Source organism: Heptranchias perlo, chromosome 1 (assembly GCF_035084215.1).
Source record: "Heptranchias perlo isolate sHepPer1 chromosome 1, sHepPer1.hap1, whole genome shotgun sequence".
NCBI classification, from domain to species: domain Eukaryota; kingdom Metazoa; phylum Chordata; class Chondrichthyes; order Hexanchiformes; family Hexanchidae; genus Heptranchias; species Heptranchias perlo.
This window is the reverse complement of record NC_090325.1, coordinates 152,284,873-152,303,472: the sequence shown is the minus strand read 5'-3', so window position 1 is coordinate 152,303,472 and position 18,600 is coordinate 152,284,873. Positions and strand designations below refer to the sequence as shown.

Below are 18,600 nucleotides of genomic sequence, written 5' to 3'. Positions count from 1 at the left end.
ACAGCAAGCAATTAGGAAGGCAAATAGTATGTTAGCTTTTATTGCAAGGGGGTTGGAGTATAAGAGTAAGGAGGTCTTGCTGCAATTATATAAGGCTCTGGTGAGACCACACCTGGAGTACCGCGTACAGTTTTGGTCTCCTTACCTAAGGAAGGATGTACTTGCCTTAGAGGGGGTGCAACGAAGGTTCACTAGATTGATTCCTGGGATGAGAGACTTGTGCTATGAGGAGAGACTAAGTAAGATGGGCCTATATTCTCTGTAGTTTAGAAGAATGAGAGGTGATCTCATTGAAATGTATAAAATTCTTAGAGTGCTTGACAGGATAGATCCTGACAGGCTGTTTCCCCTGGCTGAAGAGTCTAGAACTAGGGGTCATAGTCTCAAGATAAGGGGTCAGCCATTTAGGACCAAGGTGAGGAAACATTTCTTCACTCAGAGGGTTGTGAATCTTTGGAATTCTCTACCCCAGAGGGCAGTGGGTGTTCAGTTGTTGAGTATAGTCAAGTCTGAGATAGATAGATTTTTGGACACTAAGGGAATCAAGATATGGGGATCGGGTGGGGAAGTTGAGTTGAGGCAGAAGATCAGCCATGATCTTATTGAATGACGGAGCAGGCTCATAGGGCCATATGGCCTGCTCCTGCTCTTATTTCCAATGTTCTTATGTTCTCATGTTCCCCTTTATTAAACTCAGTGGAAGTATGTTTAGGAGTCTGCCTGCTTATTAGAATGAATGATCAGAAAATAATGGACAATGCATACCCGGATTTACAATATGCGCTGCCAGTGTGCAAGGCTCCCTCCCAGCAGTATGGACTCTTAAAATTACCCTTAATAAATCCAGGCCTGACCATAGCAAGAGTTTAGCAAGTAAACATCTTTTTTTTTCTAACTTTTAACTAATGTTTATCAGTCCATTTTTGGAATGGTAGAAATAGTCAGAGCAGCACTAAACAGACAATTTGAGGGGTGGGGGATTCTCCTTTTCCTGGCAGAGATCAGGCAGAGCAGGATGGGACTTCACTTGTCCTCCTGTATCCATCCCAGCCCCAACCCATTTTTCTGGGTTGGGTTTCATTCGGGTGAGATCTCAAAGGCAAATCCCCCACCATAGCCTTTAAGTGCTCTCTGCCTACATTCCATCTCTTTTTACTCTTACCTATTTTATCGCCAAAATTAGTGGTGGGGACTTTTGGTCCTTCTGGTTGAAGTTATGCTCATCAAGGTGAAGGGGTCAGCAGAATTATTTTTTCACTTTGTCACACAAGTTCAATATCGAACACTTTCAGATCAGATACATGCAGGGTGAAGTTCCCTTTCTCTACCCAACAATATGCCTTTATGACTTACATTTTTATTTCCTCTTTCATGTAATAAAACATTCCAAGGCAGTTTACAAAGGATGCAGGGGACACCTAGCAGGAACTAGGAGAGAAGTTTGATAAAGTGACTGAAGGCCAGAGAGGAGAGCTTTGGAGAAATTGAGCCTTGAGGTGACAAAGATGTGGTTGAGGGCTTTGGCAGCAGTGGGGTTCAAGGGGGAGTTTAGGTAAACAAAGTTCTGGAGATGGAAATAAGCAATCTTGGCCATGAACTTGATGAGAGGTTTGAAGTTGAGCTCAGAGTCAAGCAGGGTACTGAGGTTACACACCTTCAAGTTTTATGTGAAGAGAGTAGGGCATTGAGATTAGTTTTGTATTACTCTAAAAAAATAGCTGGCACAGACATAGGAACATAAGACAAAAAAAGACCAAGGTCCATCTAGTTCGCCTTCTACCATCCTGAAAGGCATATAATACAACGATAATGGAGTTGCTGACATGATGAGCCAAATGGCCTCCTCCTCTGTTGTAAACTTCTATGGTTCTAAGTGATTCCCATTGTGTTGACATGTGCAAATTAAGTCTTCTGTATAGGGATGATTCCATGCTCCTGGGAGGAGCCACACTCTATGGAATTGCGGGTTGGAGAATCAAGGCTACAATGTTATAACCCTATCTCTGACCTTTTATTTATTGGATGCACCACAAGTTCTTTATGCAATTTTAGCTTAGTTTTACTTTTTGAAGTGAACACTATCTAGATTTCCCAAGGGATTTGTATATCCTTTGAGAGGAAGTAGATTGCACGTAACCCCACAATCTAACTGAAACTTAACATCTGTATTGCTGTTGACCCTCATTTTTAGGAATATTTGTTTCCATATTCTCCACTGTTTCAATTGGTACATGTAATCATTGTCATGTTCATCTGTCTGAATGAGCAGCAGCCATTTCTTTTGTTGACTCTGTCTCTTAAACTTGGCAGCAAATCATTTTTAAATCACGCTTGTTACATGTCTGTCTGACTGCTGGACATTGATCCTTATCTTTGGGCAATAAATGCTGGCTTTGCCAGCGACGCCTACATCCCATGAACGAATAAAAAGAAAAAAAATCTTTAGGGTGTCTGTTTTCACAAAACTGGTAGTCAGTCAATTTACCTTAAATCATCTTGGTTCATTGTATTTCCAACCAGCTTTTTTAATCTTATCACTCTCTTTTTACTCTCTCAGCCAACACCACTAAAAACAAATTGGCCATTCATTTCATTTGCAGTTTGGAGGAACTGAGCTGTGCATAAACTGGCTGCTGCATTTGCCTACATAACAGTGAACCCACATCAAAAAGTAACTCATGTGAAGCTCTGAGACATTTCTCAGAGACATGGTAGAGCACTCTATTAATGTGTCTTTTTTGTGCCGAACTGTATGGAGAGTTTCATCAATACTGAGCTGAGTCTTCAGAGACCATTTAACTTCAGCAACTCTTAACCAAATCTGTAGCTTTCTTAAGGTCGAGGTCTGGCTCTCACACACACATACATGGCTGATTCTTATTCCAAACAAAATTCTATCAGGAATCATTGACTCTTTAATTGTTTCAAAATCCATAAATGTCTTCAAGCTTCTTCCATAGTATGACAGTGATCAATCAGTTCCCCACTCTCTTGATTTTTTAAACTGAATCCATATAGCTCATATACAATATTCCTCGGCTGGCAAAAAATCTCAAACTTCTGTATAACTTTCTATTTTTTTCATCACCTAATATACCCATGTAAACATTTTACACACATTTACAGTTCATAACCAATCACCATGTTGCTACCCTTGGGTCTTCTCTGTTCACCACAGCACCATCAGCTAGCTCAAAATTCACCCACCAATGCTTAGCCTTCCAAAGCCGTGCTGGTTTCCAGTTAGGAGTTGCAAATGGTCAGGCTACAGTAAAGACAGCCATTTCAGTCAATAAAAACTTGCAATTATACAGTGATTTTCACATAAAAGCCCTTCACAATGTGGAAAGGAGAATGTCGAACAGGAAAAAGAGGAATTTTGGTTGGGAGGGTGGTCCAACGGCACAGTTGAAGAGATGGGTTTTTAATGTTTTAAAGCAAGCAAAGTGCTTGGCAAGCCATCAAAAAAAAAGTTTGCTAAAAAGAAAGCAAGGGGGTGAATTTCAGCAAGGGTTCTCCCACTTGTCCACTTCAACAGAAAAGCATTTCCATGGCTCTTCTGCTAAAGTTACACTGGATGAACAGGAAAATCCCTGCAAAAATTCACCCACCAAATTCTGCATTTGTGTCCAGTGGGCTAGTGGGTTGCACTTATTTTCTTTTAGTACTGGAGAATATTCATCCAGTCCCTTTCTATATTAAGAAAATGTTTTCTTCTTAATAGTCTAGTAGGAATGGGGAGAGTGTTTGGTGTTGTATGATGTCTCAGTCCAGTCCTTGGTATGGAGGGGAATATGCAGCCCCATAGGAATACATATCTGATTCTTGGAATTCGAGTAAAAAGTGAAACTTACAGGCTTGAGGTTAGATAAAGCATCTGAAACTGCTACATCACTGTTGTTTCACATGGACCCACAAGCATGTATTATCCAAGTATACGTAATAAATTTTCAAAAGCCAAATCCAACGTCTGAATTAATAATAAAAAGCTGACACCTGCCCCGCTCATTGATAACTAATTTTGCAAAGGGGTCCTTCAACAGGCGTTAGGCCTCTTATTAACATATTCACTTGTTTTAGGAGTCTACCTGGGATGCCTAAAAAATGTGCCCCACAAATTTAGCAGTGGGACCAACGCCTGCGCAGATTGGGCGCAGGCCGACAAACTACTAAATTGCTGTGCTTTGCGCCGGAAAAATGGGTGCAATGCATATCAATTTCTACCCCATGAAGTCCTCAAAGCCAAAAGAAGGACCTGAGATGACCACAGGTATATTTACCCACCTGAAGACATTTTCTCTAAAATTAATGTAGATGATAGAACTGCTACTTGATCTTATAAGGAAAGGATGCAATTTTCAAGTGGAAAGTTTTCAAAGAAGCAATAGTCCCTATTTTAACTTGAGGCCGGTGTTGAGTAGGCGGAGATCAAGGTAAATGGCAAAGCGTCCAGACTTCATCAGCGTGAGACCCAGGAGATTTTAACTCACAGGCCTTATCTGCATATGCCCAGTCTCCCACCCAAACCCAGCAAGAAGTGGCAGTTGGAACCGCCAAAGGAATGGTCCCCTGCACTCAGGTAAGTGATTGGGAGGGAGTTTGGAAGGAACTCGCGGTCAGGGGATGGGGAAAGCCCCTAAACTTTCCTTGTATGGACCAGAGGAGCTCTCCTGTTCGTCCTGCCCTACAAAGAAAGTATTAAAAAAAACACGTTTTTGGGCTTCCTCTGGCCCCAGCTCCTCAGGGTTGGCCTGGCAGGGAAGTCACAGTGACTCCCACCTGCAGACATCTGGTTAAAATTGCAGTCATTTAAAAGACCCAGAAGCCAATCTTTGACTTCCGGCCAAAATGATAAACTATTTTCCGGTTCAGGCCGAAGTTAAATGACGCTAACCAGCTGCGCACACCCCCCCCCTGCAGTTCGATGGTTGTGGGAATACGAGAAATTGGCTGAACCGGCTGGCAGATTGGGTCGACATGGGGGGTGGGGGGGGGGGGGGGGGGGCGGTGGGGAGGTGATCCCAGGGGGTCATGCACAGGCTGGCAATTGGGCAAAGTTTTCTTCCTGGCCCCGCAAAAAAATTTAAAACTTCCTCAGCCGGTTTTTGAGCGGTCTCCAGTGGTCCCTTTAAAGACTATTGCTTAGGTCGCTCAATGCAGTACAAGTGGGCAGAGCGTGCACCCATACGTAGCTGATAATTTCAACCTTGGCCCAGCCTAGGACTCCTCAGCTGGACTTTCTGCCCTCATTGGTGGGCAGGCAGTCGCATTAGCAGCTAATGATAGTATCTTCCCCGACCCTGGCAAGTCCTCCAAGGTCAGTGGTGAAGGATCCAGCCGGATGCATCTCAGCAGTTACACTGCGATGTGTTCCATGATGGATTTTTGGGGCCTCAGATTACAGACCCGAGATATTCAGCAGGTCGTAGTCGTGCACACTAGCCCCAATTTTAACCAGGTGGGGGCGGGGTAAGTGACAAGCCCTTACAGCCGCACCAGCATGAGGCCCAGACAATCTTAACCTCCGGGCCTCATTATAATATCCCAGGGCTGACTTCCACCCAAACCCAGCAGAAATGACATGGAGGCCGATGGGTAGGAGCGGAAACCAGCGTGGCTGTGGGCCGTCGCCGGGGACCCAGCATTCAGGTAAGTGCATCGAGGAAGGTGGATGGCAGGTGATCATGGTCGGGGTTGGGAGGAAGCCCAAAATTTTCTTGTGGGGCCTGGAGGAGCACTCCTGCTCTTCCTGGCCCAAAGGAAACTTAAAAGAAATTAAATTTATTTACCTTATCAGCTCTCTTCTGGATCTGCTCTTATGTGGCATCAGGTGTCACTGGAGAGGCCAGCATCAGACGGCAAATGTGGAACTACACATTAAAATCTTGTTGGGGTCTGAATGACATGATCAGACCCTGACTTTTGCATTTCAATAAGGTCCATCACCTGCCTGAGGTGATGGGCCTTGCTCACTGGCCGAAATGCACCTGTAAGAATAGTTTGTAGCATGTAATGGACATGGATCCGATGAGTCGAATGCTGCTCCCCCCCACCCCCCACCCATCTTCTGCATGTCCCGTCCTTATCGGGCACAGGAGGTTAAAATCAGGCCGACTGTGTCAGGAAACCCAGAAATCACAAATAAAAGAATCAATGATGGAGCAGGAGAAAAGGAGCGAGAAAATTGGACTGTGGAAAACTGGAGTCAGTACCGGAAAACCAGACACAGCACTACATCAGATCCAAAGATGGCGCAATAGTTTCTCCACAAGTCCAACTGAACAGGTTCAAAGCTCACCCCTTGAGATAGCTACTCCAATGCTATCAACAGGTGGAACTCAAGCTTCGAGAAGGAATTAGGAAAGCAGCAGTCTCACAAATGAGAGTTGCCACAACACACGCCGGACTGGGGTGCAGTCAAAGTTGTAATGTAGGGAAATGCGGCAATATACAACAAGATCCCACAGCAATGAGATAAATTACCAGATAGTCTGTTTTAGTGATGTTGAGGGATAAATGTTGGTCAGAATACTGGGAGAACCCCTTTGCTCTTTTTCAAATAGAGCCATGGGATCTTTTATGTTCACCTGAGAGGGGAGACTTGGTTTAACTTCTCATCTGAAAGATGGCACCTCCATCAGCACAGCTCTCCCTCAGCACTGTACTGAAGTGTGAGCCTAAATCATGTGCTCAAGTCTCAGAAGTGGGGCTTGAACCCACAATCTTCTTCCTCAGAAGAAAGAGTATTACCACTGAGCGAAAGCTGACACCTGAATGTGGCCCTACCCAATATCCCCCCTCCTCCTCATTACTGCTGCTAAACTGGGATCTGGGGGGACAGATACAGAAATCACTAAAACTAGCAACACAGGTTAATAAGGCCATAAAAAAGCAAACCAAGCACTGGGGTTCATTTCTGGAGGGATATAATTGAAAAGCAGAGAAGTTATGTTAAACTTGTATAGAACCTTGGTTAGACCACACTTGGAGTAATGTGAACAGTTCTGGTCTCCATATTATAAAAAGGATATAGAGGCATTGGAGAAGGTGCAAAAAAGGTTTACTAGGATGATACCAGAACTGAGAGGTTATACCTATCAGGAAAGATTGAACAGGCTGGGGTTCTTTTCTCTAGAAAAGAGAAGACTGAGGGGTGACCTGATAGAGGTCTTTAAGATAATGGAAGTGTTTGATAGGGTAGGTGTAGACAAGATGTTTCCACTTGCAGGGGAGACCAGAACTAGAGGCCATAAGTATAAGATAGTCACTAATAAATCCAATAGGAAATTTAGGAGTCCGAGAGGTGAGCACAGTGTAAAAGGAGAGTCCCAAGAGCGAGAGGAGAGTCCGAGAGTGAGAGAAGAGTCCAAGAGCGGGAGGAGAGTCCGAAAGGTGAACGCAGTGTAAAAGGAGAGCCCCGAGAGCGGGAGGAGAGCCCCGAGAGCGGGAGGAGAGTCTGAGAGGTGAGCACAGTGTAAAAGGAGAGTCCGAGAGCGGGAGGAGAGTCCGAGAGGTGAGCGCGGTGTAAAAGGAGAGTCCGAGAGCGGGAGGAGAGCCCGAGAGCGGGAGGAGAGTCCGAGAGGTGAGCGCGGTGTAAAAGGAGAGTCCGAGAGCGGGAGGAGAGTCCGAGAGGTGAGCGCAGTGTAAAAGGAGAGTCCGAGAGGTGAGCGCAGTGTAAAAGGAGAGTCCGAGAGGTGAGCGCGGTGTAAAAGGAGAGTCCGGGAGCGGGAGGAGAGTCCGAGAGCGGGAGGATAGTCTGAGAGGTGAGCGCAATGTAAAAGGAGAGTCCAAGAGCAGGAGGAGAGTCCGAGAGGTGAGCGCGGTGTAAAAGGAGAGTCCGAGAGCTGGAGGAGAGTCCGAGAGGTGAGCGCAGTGTAAAAGGAGAGTCCAAGAGGTGAGTGCAGTGTAAAAGGAGAGTCCGAGAGCGGGAGGAGAGTCCGAGAGGTGAGCGCAGTGTAAAAGGAGAGTCGGAGAGGTGAGCGCAGTGTAAAAGGAGAGTCTAGAGAGTGGGAAGAGAGTCCGAGAGGTGAAAGCAGTGTAAATCTAAGGCAAGTCATGGCAGCAGAGCTCGCACCCGTGATATGCTCCTTCTGCACTATGTGGGAAGTCATAGACACTTCAGGTGTCCCTGGCGACCATGTGTGCAGGAAGTGTGTCCAGCTGCAGCTACTGGCTGACTGCATTTCGGAGCTGGAGCTACGGGTGGATTCAATGTGGAACATCCACAATGCTGAGATTATCGTGGATAGCACATTCAGTGAGGTGGTCACACCACCGGTAAAGATTACGCAGGCAGAAAGGAAATGGGTGAGCACTAGGCAGAGTAAAAGGACTAGGCAGGTAGAGCAGGAGTCCCCTGGGGCCATCTCCCTCTCAAACAGATATACAGCTTTGGATACTGTTGGGGGAGATGGCTTATCAGGGGAAAGCAGCAAGAGCCAAGTTCGTGGCACCACGGATGGCTCTACTGCACAGGAAGGGAGGAATAAGAGTGGCAGGGCTATAGTGATAGGGGATTCAATTGTAAGGGGAACAGATAGGCATTTCTGCGGCTGCAAACGTGACTCCAGGATGGTATGTTGCCCCCCTGGTGCGAGGGTCAAGGATGTCACGGAGCCGCTGGGGCAGGTGGTACCTGTACAAGCGGGATGGGTTACACGCAAGCAGGACTGGGACCGATGTCCTCGCGGGGGTGTTTGCTAGTGCTGTTGGGGGAAGTTTAAACTAGAATGGCAGGAGGATGGGAACCTGAGCAGGGAGACAGAGGAAGGGGAAAAAAAGATAGAAACAAAGGACAGAAAGGAAAGAAGCAATAGTGGAAGGTAGAGAAAACAAGGGCGAAAAACAAATAGGGACATAGTGCAAAATAAAACTAAAATGACTAGCAATCTTAAAAAGACAAGTCTAAAGGCATTGTGTCTAAATGCGCGGAGCATTCGCAATAAGCTAGATGAATTAACAGCACAGATAAATATGAACGGTTATGATATAGTTGTGATTACAGAGACATGGCTGCAGGGTGACCAAGGATGGGAACTGAACATCCAGGGGTATTCAATATTTAGGAAGGACAGGCAAAAAGGGAAAGGAGGTGGGGTAGCGTTGTTAGTAAAGGAGGAAATCAATGCAATAGTGAGGAAGGATATTGGCTCGGAAAATCACGATGTGGAATCTGTATGGGTGGAGCTAAGAAACACCAAGGGGCAGAAAACGTTGGTGGGGGTTGTCTATAGGCCCCCAAACAGTAGTGGAGATGTAGGGGAGGGCATTAAACAGGAAATTAGAGATGCATGCAAGAAGGGTACAACTATAATCATGGGTGACTTTAATTGGTCAATATAGATTGGTCAAACCAAATTAGCAATAATACTGTGGGGGAGGAATTCCTGGAGTGTGTACATGATGGTTTTCTATGCCAATACGTTGAGGAACTAAGAGAGAACAGGCAATCTTAGACTGGGTATTGTGCAATGAGAAAGGATTAATTAACAATCTTGTTGTGCGGGGTCCCTTAGGGAAGAGCGACCATAACATGATAGAATTCCTCATTAAGATGGAGAGTGAAATAGTTGAATCTGAAACTAGGATCCTGAATCTAATTAAAGGAAATTACGAAAGTATGAGGTGTGAGTTGGCTATGATAGATTGGGGAACTTTACTAAAAGGGATGACAGTGGATAGGCAATGGCTGATATTTAAAGAACGTGTGCAGGAATTACAACAATTATTCATTCCTGTCTGGCGCAAAAATAAAACAGGAAAGGTGGCTCAACTGTGGCTTACAAAAGTAATTAGGGATAGTATTAGATCCAAAGAGGAGACATATAAAATTGCCAGAAGCCTGAGGATTGGGAGCAGTTTAGAATTCAGCAAAGGAGGACAAAGAGATTGATTAAGAGGGGAAAAATAGAGTATGCGAGTAAACTAGCAGGGAACATAAAAACTGACTGTAAAAACTTCTATAAATATGTCAAGAGAAAAAGATTAGTGAAGACAAATGTATGTCCCTTACAGTCATAAATGGGGGAAATTATAATGGGGAACAAAGAAATTGCAGAACAATTAAACACGTACCTTGGTTCTATCTTCACAAAGGAGGACACAAATAACCTGCCAGAAATGTTAGGGAACCAAGGATCGAAAGAGAGGGAGGAACTGAAGGAAACCAGTATTAGTTAAAAAAATAGTGCTAGGGAAATTAATGGGGCTAAAGGCTAACAAATCCCCAGGGCCTGATAATCTACATCCCAGAATACTAAAGGAAGTGGCCCTGGAAATAGTGGATGCATTGGTGATCATCTTCCAAAATTCTATAGACTCTGGAATAGTTCCTACAGATTGGAGGGTGGCAAATGTAACCCCACTGTTTAAAAAAGGAGGGAAAGAAAAAATAGGGAATTACAGACCAGTTAGCCTAACATCAGTAGTGGGGAAAATGCTAGAGTCTATTATAAAAGATGTGATAACAGAACACTTGGAGGGCATTAACGGGATTGGACAAAGTCAGCATGGGTTTATGAAAGGGAAATCATGCTTAACAAATCTACTGGAGTTTTTTGAGGCTGTAACTAGTCGAATAGATAGGGGAGAACCAGTGGATGTGGTGTATTTGGATCTTCAGAAGGCTTTTGATAAGGTCCCACACAAGAGGTTAGTGTGCAAAATTAAAGCACTTGGGATTGGGGGGAATATACTGGCATGGATTGAGAATTGGTTGACAGACAGGAAACAGAGAGTGGGAATAAACGGGTCTTTTTCCCGGTGGCAGGCAGTGACTAGTGGGGTACCGCAGGGATCAGTGCTTGGGCCCCAGCTATTCACAATATATATCAATGATTTGGATGAGGGAACTAAATGTAACATTTCCAAGTTTGCAGACGAAACAAAGCTGGGGTGGAATGTGAGCTGTGGGGACGATGCAAAGAGGGTCCAATGTGATTTAGACAAGTTGGGTGAGTGGGCAAGAACATGGCAGATGCAGTATAACGTGGATAAATGTGAGGTTATCCACTTTGATTGTAAAAACAGAAAGGCAGATTATTATGTAAATAGTGATAGATTGGGAAAAGGGGAGGTGCAACGAGACCTGGGTGTCCTTGTCACCAGTCGCTGAAGGCGAGCATTCAGGTGCAGCAAGCAGTTAGGAAGGCGAATGGAATGTTGGCCTTCATTGCAAAAGGATTTGAGTACTGGAGCAGGGATGTCTTACTGCAGTTGTACAGGGCCTTGGTGAGACCACATCTGGAGTATTGTGTGCAGTTTTGGTCTCCTTATCTGAGGAAGGATGTCCTTGCCATGGAGGGAGTGCAACAAAGGTTTACCAGACTGATTCCTGGGATGGCAGGACTGACGTATGAGGAGAGATTGGGTCGACTAGGCCTATATTCAGTAGAGTTTAGAAGAATGAGAGGTGATCTCATCGAAACATATAAAATTCTAACAGGACTAGACAGACTAGATGCAGGGAGGATGTTCCCGATGGCTGGGGAATCCGTAACCAGGGGTCACAGTCTCAGGATACGGGGTATGCCATTTAGAATCGAGATGAGGAGAAATTTCTTCACTCAGAGGGTGGTGAACCTTTGGAATTCTGTACCACAGAAGGCAGTGGAGGCCAAGTCATTAGATGTGTTCAAGAAGGAGATAGATATATTTCTTAATGCTAAAGGGATCAAGGGATATGGGGAAAAAGCGGGAACAGGATACTGAGTTAGACAATCAGCCATGATCATTTTGAATGGAGGAGGATGCCCGAAGGGCCGAATGGCCTACTCTTGCTCCTATTTTTAATGTTTCTATGTTTCTTTACCCAGAGAGTGCATAGAATGTGGAACTTGCTACCACAAGGAGTAGTTGAGGCAACTAGCATGAATGCTTTTAAAAGGAAACTAGATAAACACACGAGGGAGAAAGGAATAGAAGGATATGCTGATAGTGTTAAATGAAGTAGGGTGGGAGGAGGCTCGTGTGGAGCATAAACACCAGACCTGTTGGGCCGAATGGCCTGTTTCTGTGCAGTACATTCTATATAATTCTAAGTAAACTGGAGGAAAAGGCATGGAAACTCCTCCCTCCTGTGTTGACACCAAGTGGATCAGTGTGTGTGGCCCATTGAAACCTGAAACCATACAAATCCCACCTGCACACAGTAAACTCAGAGAGTGACTTACCACAGGGGTTCTCCCGATCGTCCACCATAACTTAATTTATGCCATTTTTTCAAGGTTTCCGTGGCTCTTCCGCTGAAGTTACAGTGGACGATCGGGAGAACCCCTGTGGAAATTTATCCCCCCACCCCAGTCTCCCTTTTCACCATGTGTTGATGCTCTAATGATGTTTGCCATTGTCTCATTATACCATTTGTGACCGACAACTTTAAAATAAGAATGAGATTAACTGCCAAGTGTTTTTATTAAATGAAATGTTTTTCTTATCATATTTGCAGTTGCTTTTAATGTCTTGGAGCTGCATAGAGAACGCACTGGATGTTCTCTCGGATACTTTCCCTGCGGAAACATCTCAAAATGTTTGCCTCAACTTCTCCACTGCAATAGTGTGGATGACTGTGGGAATGAAGCTGATGAAGATAACTGTGGTATGTATATAATTAACTACATTTTCCTGTAAATACAAAGAGAAAAAGTTTCTGCTCGATGGCCAGCTTGAGTTGCATATGAAATATTAAAATTATATCTTTCATTGTATTCATCGTCAGATATATCCTCCTTCCAAATTGACCCGGAGATTATTTCAGAAATCAAGGTGCAAAAATAAATCTGCTTTAATGCTCACTCTGTTGCAAAGCTGACTTGTGTGTCCAAACCCGTTTACTTGAATCATATTTTAATTCTCGTCAGGCTACTTTCCTCGATACATGATCAGAACCATGTATTTTTTTATACAAAGTCAGATCTACACACACATCACTCTGACATATATTTGTACTGAGGGCCAATTTCTCCCTGGCTCAGTTAGTACTAATAAAGTGGCTGAAATCACCTCAAACCATGGTGCTCACTTGACCAAATGCTCCAATATCTGAATACTTGGCCGTGAATATAGCAAATTTTTCTCTGTTGTGTTTGGGCATAAATAATCACCTGGGTGGAGCGTATGAAGGAAAACCAGGCAGAGAGGATTTAAATTAATGGATGGCAGGTCAGGGGAGCTCTATTACAGGTGTACAATCCTCAACTGGTATTCCTTCATGCACTCTGCTCAGGCACTCACGTGCCCAAGTGCAACAGAGGAAAATCTGCCAAATTTATTTGAAATTATGCCTGGGTAAGTGTGGTTCATTTTTACATGTGTAATTTACTCTAGTTATTCTTGTCTTTACTCTCTATTTTGCTCTGATAAGCTTTTGGTACTTATCCGAGGGTCTTAAAGGAAGTGGCTACAGAGATAGTGGATGCATTGGTTGTAATCTTCCAGAATTCACTAGATTCTGGAAAGGTCCCAGCGGATTGGAAAACCACAAATATAACATCCATATTCAAGAAGGGAGTGAAATAGAAAGCAGGTAACTATAGACCAGTTAGCCTAACATCTGTCATTGGGAAAATGCTAGAATCCATTATTAAGGAAGTAGTAGCAGGACATTTGGAGACTCATAATACAATCAAGGAGAGTCAACATGGTTTTATGAAGGGGAAATCATGTCTGACAAATTTATTAGAGTTCTTTGAGGAAGTAAAGGGCAGGGCGGATAAAGGGGAACCAATGGATGCAGTATATTTGGATTTCCAAAAGGCATTTGATAAGTTGCCACATAAAAGATTACTGCACAAGATAAGAGTTCATGGTGTTGACGGTAATGTACTGGCATGTATAGAGGATTGGCTAACTAATAGAATACAAAGGGTCAGGATAAAAGGGTCATTTTCAAAATGGCAATCTGTAACTAGTGGGGTGCTGCAGGGATCAGTGCTGGGGCATCAACTCTTTACAATATATATCAATGACTTGGATGAAGGAACAGAGTGTCTTGTGGCCAAATTTGCTGATGATACAAAGATAGGTGGAAAAACAAGTTGTGATGAGGACACAAAGGGCCCGATTTTACCAGGGGTGCGGGTTCTCGGCGGGTGGGCCAGCGCGCCCGGTGAAATTAGTGGGTTGCCCGCGCGATCGTAGCAGGCAACACTCTAATTGGATCCACTTACCTGCTTCTCCGGGTTCCCCGCTGCTGATCTGCGCGTCGGGCGGGCTGCGCATGCGCAGTAAGATCTGTCAGCTGGAGGCGCTCTATTTAAAGGGGCAGTCCTCCACTGACAGATGCTGCCACAAACAGCAAAAATTACAGCATGGAGCAGCCCAGGGGGAAGGCTGCTCCCAGTTTAATGATGCCTCACCCCAGGTATCATTAGATGGGGTGAGGAGGAGGGGGAGGACAGAGATCTTCCACCCGGCGGGCGGGAGGAAGCGGCCTGCCTCTGCCACTGCCACCAAGAAGGCCTGGCTCGAGGTGGCAGAGGAGGTCACCAGCGCCACCAACATATCGCCCACCTGCATACAGTGCAGGAGGCGCTCCAATGACCTCAGTAGGTCAGCCACAGTGAGAACACGTAGTCTTTCCCCTACACTCCGTCTGCCACAACACTGCCCCCACCCCACATCTCCTTCGGCACTGCCAACACTACTCTGTCACATCACCCCTCATACCCACTCAAACCTCATCCTCATCTTACCTGCACCTACTCACCTCGCCAGTACTCACCCCGTCACTACCACGCAACCCAATCCTCATACAATCTCATGGCTCTATCCCATACTCACCCTCTCGTGCATCTCTCTCACGGCCAGCCTCACTCAACCTGCCACCACCTGTGCTGCAGCCACAGGGCATGCATCACATATGTGCAGTAGGCAGCGTAAGGCAAACGTGTCGTGAGCATGAAGGGGATGCACAAGGGTGTTTGAGGGTTTGTCATGGTTCTTACTTCTATTGAATTAAAGAACAACTCACATCACACATTATATTGGCACCACTACTGCCATGTCTTCGCGAATCCTGTCCGGTTTGTGCAATAATGCGCGCTCCTGGGTATCCCTATGAGGACCCACCACTGATGCCACCCAGTGTGTCACTGCAGAGTGGGTGTAGGTGTATTTGCAGGGCTCTTCTGCGCAGACGACTGAGAGACATCGGGGATGTCCCCGGTTGCAGCCTGGAAGGCTGTGGAGCAGAAGTTCGGGAGGGCAGTGGTGACTTTGACAGCGACAGGTAGGAAGATGGTGCACGGGCCAGCCAGGAGCAGCTCGGCATGAAAGAGGCTGCAGATGTCCACGGCTACATGTCGACTGACTCTGAGCCTCCGTGTGCACTGCTGCTCAGAGAGGTCCAGGAGGCTGAACCTCGGTCTGTGGAATGTGTGGCGAGGGTAGTGCCCTCTGCAACGCATCTCTCTCTGCGGTAGCCCTCCCTCCTGCTGTACAGGTGGATGTGTCACAGCACTCTGTTGTGGAGCTCCACGTGTCAGAGGTGGACGGCGTGGATGGCGAGGCTGGTGAGGCTGGTGATGCTGTTCGCCCTCCGAGGAGGTCATGACTGCAGCTACGGCGGCCCCCATCCGCAAGATGTACATCTGAGGGGGTCTGCAAGGTAGGTACATGTCTCCGGACCCCGGGTTAAGTGAGCAGGTTGGTGACTTCGACCATCAGGAGGAGGGTGGTGGAGGCCAAGCTTTGTCCCAAGTGACAGAGCGGCCTCCTGCAATGGCTGAGGGTCTCCACCACCCCCCGCCCCCCACCTGTCAAATGGACCTTTGCAGCTGCCACAAGCTGACAGCTGCAACACATCCATTTCAACTTGGAGTGTTTCCCCCAGTGTGTGAAACAGTCCCATGTTTATCCAAAATCACACACAGTCCCTTAATCAGGTCAGTTAATGACCTGAACAAGCAAAGTAAATACTCTCAGGTGGCATCCCGCTGGCTTTAACTGCCTGCGGGATTCCCACCAGCGGGGGCTGCGCGCGCGCGCCGGCGCGTCGTCGGGGAACCCGGAAGTGGGCGGGATCGAGGCGCGATCCGGTCCCGCACCTGGATTTCGGGATTTTCGGGGCCCCCCCCGCCGAGAACGCACCCGGTAGCGGGTGCTAAAATCAGGCCCAAAGTGTCTGCAAAGGGATATTGACAGGTTAAGCGAGTGGGCAAAAATTTGGCAGATGGAATATAATGTGGGAAAATGTGAAGTCATCCACTTTGGGAGGAAAAATAAAAAAGCAAAATATTATTTGAATGGAGAAATACTACAAAATGCTGCGGTACAGAGGGATCTGGGTGTCCTCATACATGAAACACAAAAAGTCAACATACAGGTGCAGCAGGTAATCCCGAAGGCAAACAGAATATTGGCCTTTATTTCTAGGGGGATGGAGTATAAAAGCAGGGAAGTCATGCTTCAACTGTACAGGGTGCTGGTGAGAACACACCTAGAGTACGCGTACAGTTCTGGTACCCTTATTTAAGGAAGGACATACTTGCATTGGAGGCAGTTCAGAGAAGGATTCACTAGGTTGATTCCAGGTATGGATGGGTTGTCTTATGAGGAAAGATTGAACAGGTTGGGTCTATACTCATTGGAGTTTAGAAGAATGAGAGGAGATCTTATTGAAACATACAAGATTCTGAGTGGACTCGATAGGGTAGATGCTGAGAGGATGTTACCCCTCATGGGGGAATCTAAAATTAGAGGGCATAGTCTCAGAATAAGGGGTCGCCTGTTTAAGATGGAAATAAGGTGGAATTTCTTCTCCCTTAGGGTCGTGAATCTTTGGAATTCTTTACCCCAAAAAGCTGTGGAGGCTGAGTCATTGAATATATTCAAGGCTGAGTTCGACAAATTTTTGATCAGCAAGGGAGTCAAAGGATATGGGGAAAGGGCAGGAAAGTGGAGTTGAGGTAAAAATCTGATCAGCCACGATCTCACTAAATGGCGAAGCAGGCTCGAGGTCCCGAATGTCCTACTCCTGCTCCTATCTCTTATGGTCTTATGGTCTTATACATTCCAATTGTTGTTCCAGCTCTCCAATAAACAAAATTATTACTGTAAAAAGGTATACTTTTTTAAAAAAGCATTGTCTGCAGGAAAAATTGTTTGGCAACCTTTTTTTTGGTTTAGGCAGAGTGAAGAGGCAGAAGAAACCAAAAAAATGTCTCCCTCTTTATCATGAAGATAGTACTCCTTTAAAATCATAATGCACTTGAATCTCCCAACACATGAATAACCAGAACATTATTCTTTGTTTGCTCTGTCGACTCTCTCCCATCCAAGGGTCAAATATACAGCTGTATGGAAACATAGAAAACATTGAAACATAGAAAATAGGAGCAGGAGCAGGTCATTCGGCCCTTCGAGCCTGCTCCGCCATTCAATATGATCATGGCTGATCCTCTATCTCAATACCATGTTCCGGCTCTCTCCCCATACCCCTTTATGCCTTTTGTGTCTCGAAATCTATCTAGCTCCTTCTTAAATATATTCAGTGACTTGGCCTCCACAGCCTTCTGTGATAGAGAATTCCACAGGTTCACCACCCTCTGAGTGAAGATATTTCTCCTCATCTCAGTCCTAAATGTCCTACCCCATATCCTGAGACTGTGACCCTCGTTCTAGACACCCCAGCCAGGGGAAACATCCTCCCTGCATCCAGTCTGTCTAGCCCTGTCAGAATTTTATATGTTCCAATGAGATCCCCTCTCATTCTTCTAAACTTGAGTGAATACAGGCCAAGTCGACCCAATCTCTCCTCATATGACAGTCCTGCCATCCCAGGGATCAGTCTGGTGAACCTTTGCTGCACTCCCTCAATGGCAAGTATATCCTTTCTTAGGTAAGGAGACCAAAACTGCACACAATACTCCAGGTGTGGTCTCACCAAGGCCCTGTATAACTGCAGTAAGACATCCTTGCTCCTATGCTCAAACCCTCTTGCAATGAAGGCCAACATACCATTTGCCTTCCTAACTATTTGCTGCACCTGCATGTTTGCTTTCAGTGACTGGTGTACAAGGACACCCAGGTCCCTTTGTACATCAACATTCCCCAATCTATCACCATTTAAATAATACTCTGCCTTTCTGTTTTTCCTTCCAAAGTGGATAACTTCATATTTATCCACATTTTACTGCATCTGCCATGTATTTGCCCACTCAGTCAACTTGTCTAAATTGCCTTGAAGCCTCTTTGCATCCTCCTCACAACTCACAATCCCACCTAGTTTTGTGTCGTCAGCAAACTTGAAAATATTACATTTGGTTCCCTCATCCAAATCATTGATATATATTGTGAATAGCTGGGGCCCAAGCACTGATCCCTGCGGTACCCACTAGTCACTGCCTGCCACCCCGAAAAAGACCCATTTATTCCTACTCTCTGTTTCCTGTCTGTTAACCAATTTTCAATCCATGCCAGTATATTACCACCATGTGCTTTCATTTTGCACACTAACCTCTTATGTGGGACTTTATCAAAGGCCTTCTGAAAATCCAAATAAACCACATCCACTGGTTCTCCCTTATCTATTCTACCAGTTACATCCTCAAAAAACTCCAGTAGGTTTGTCAAACATGATTTCCTTTTCATAAATCCATGCTG

The 18,600-nt window shown here is 45.5% G+C and overlaps 1 protein-coding gene across 1 annotated transcript in view; it reads left to right on the top strand.

The window, feature by feature from the left end:
• The window catches only part of rxfp1 (relaxin family peptide receptor 1), a 200,509-nt gene that overhangs the window by 40,072 nt on the left and 141,837 nt on the right, over positions 1-18,600 (top strand). Inside the window, exon 2 of the mRNA XM_067969164.1 lies at positions 12,446-12,595. Within this exon, the coding sequence (XP_067825265.1) occupies positions 12,446-12,595 (150 nt within the window). The remainder of the gene's footprint in view (positions 1-12,445; positions 12,596-18,600) is intronic.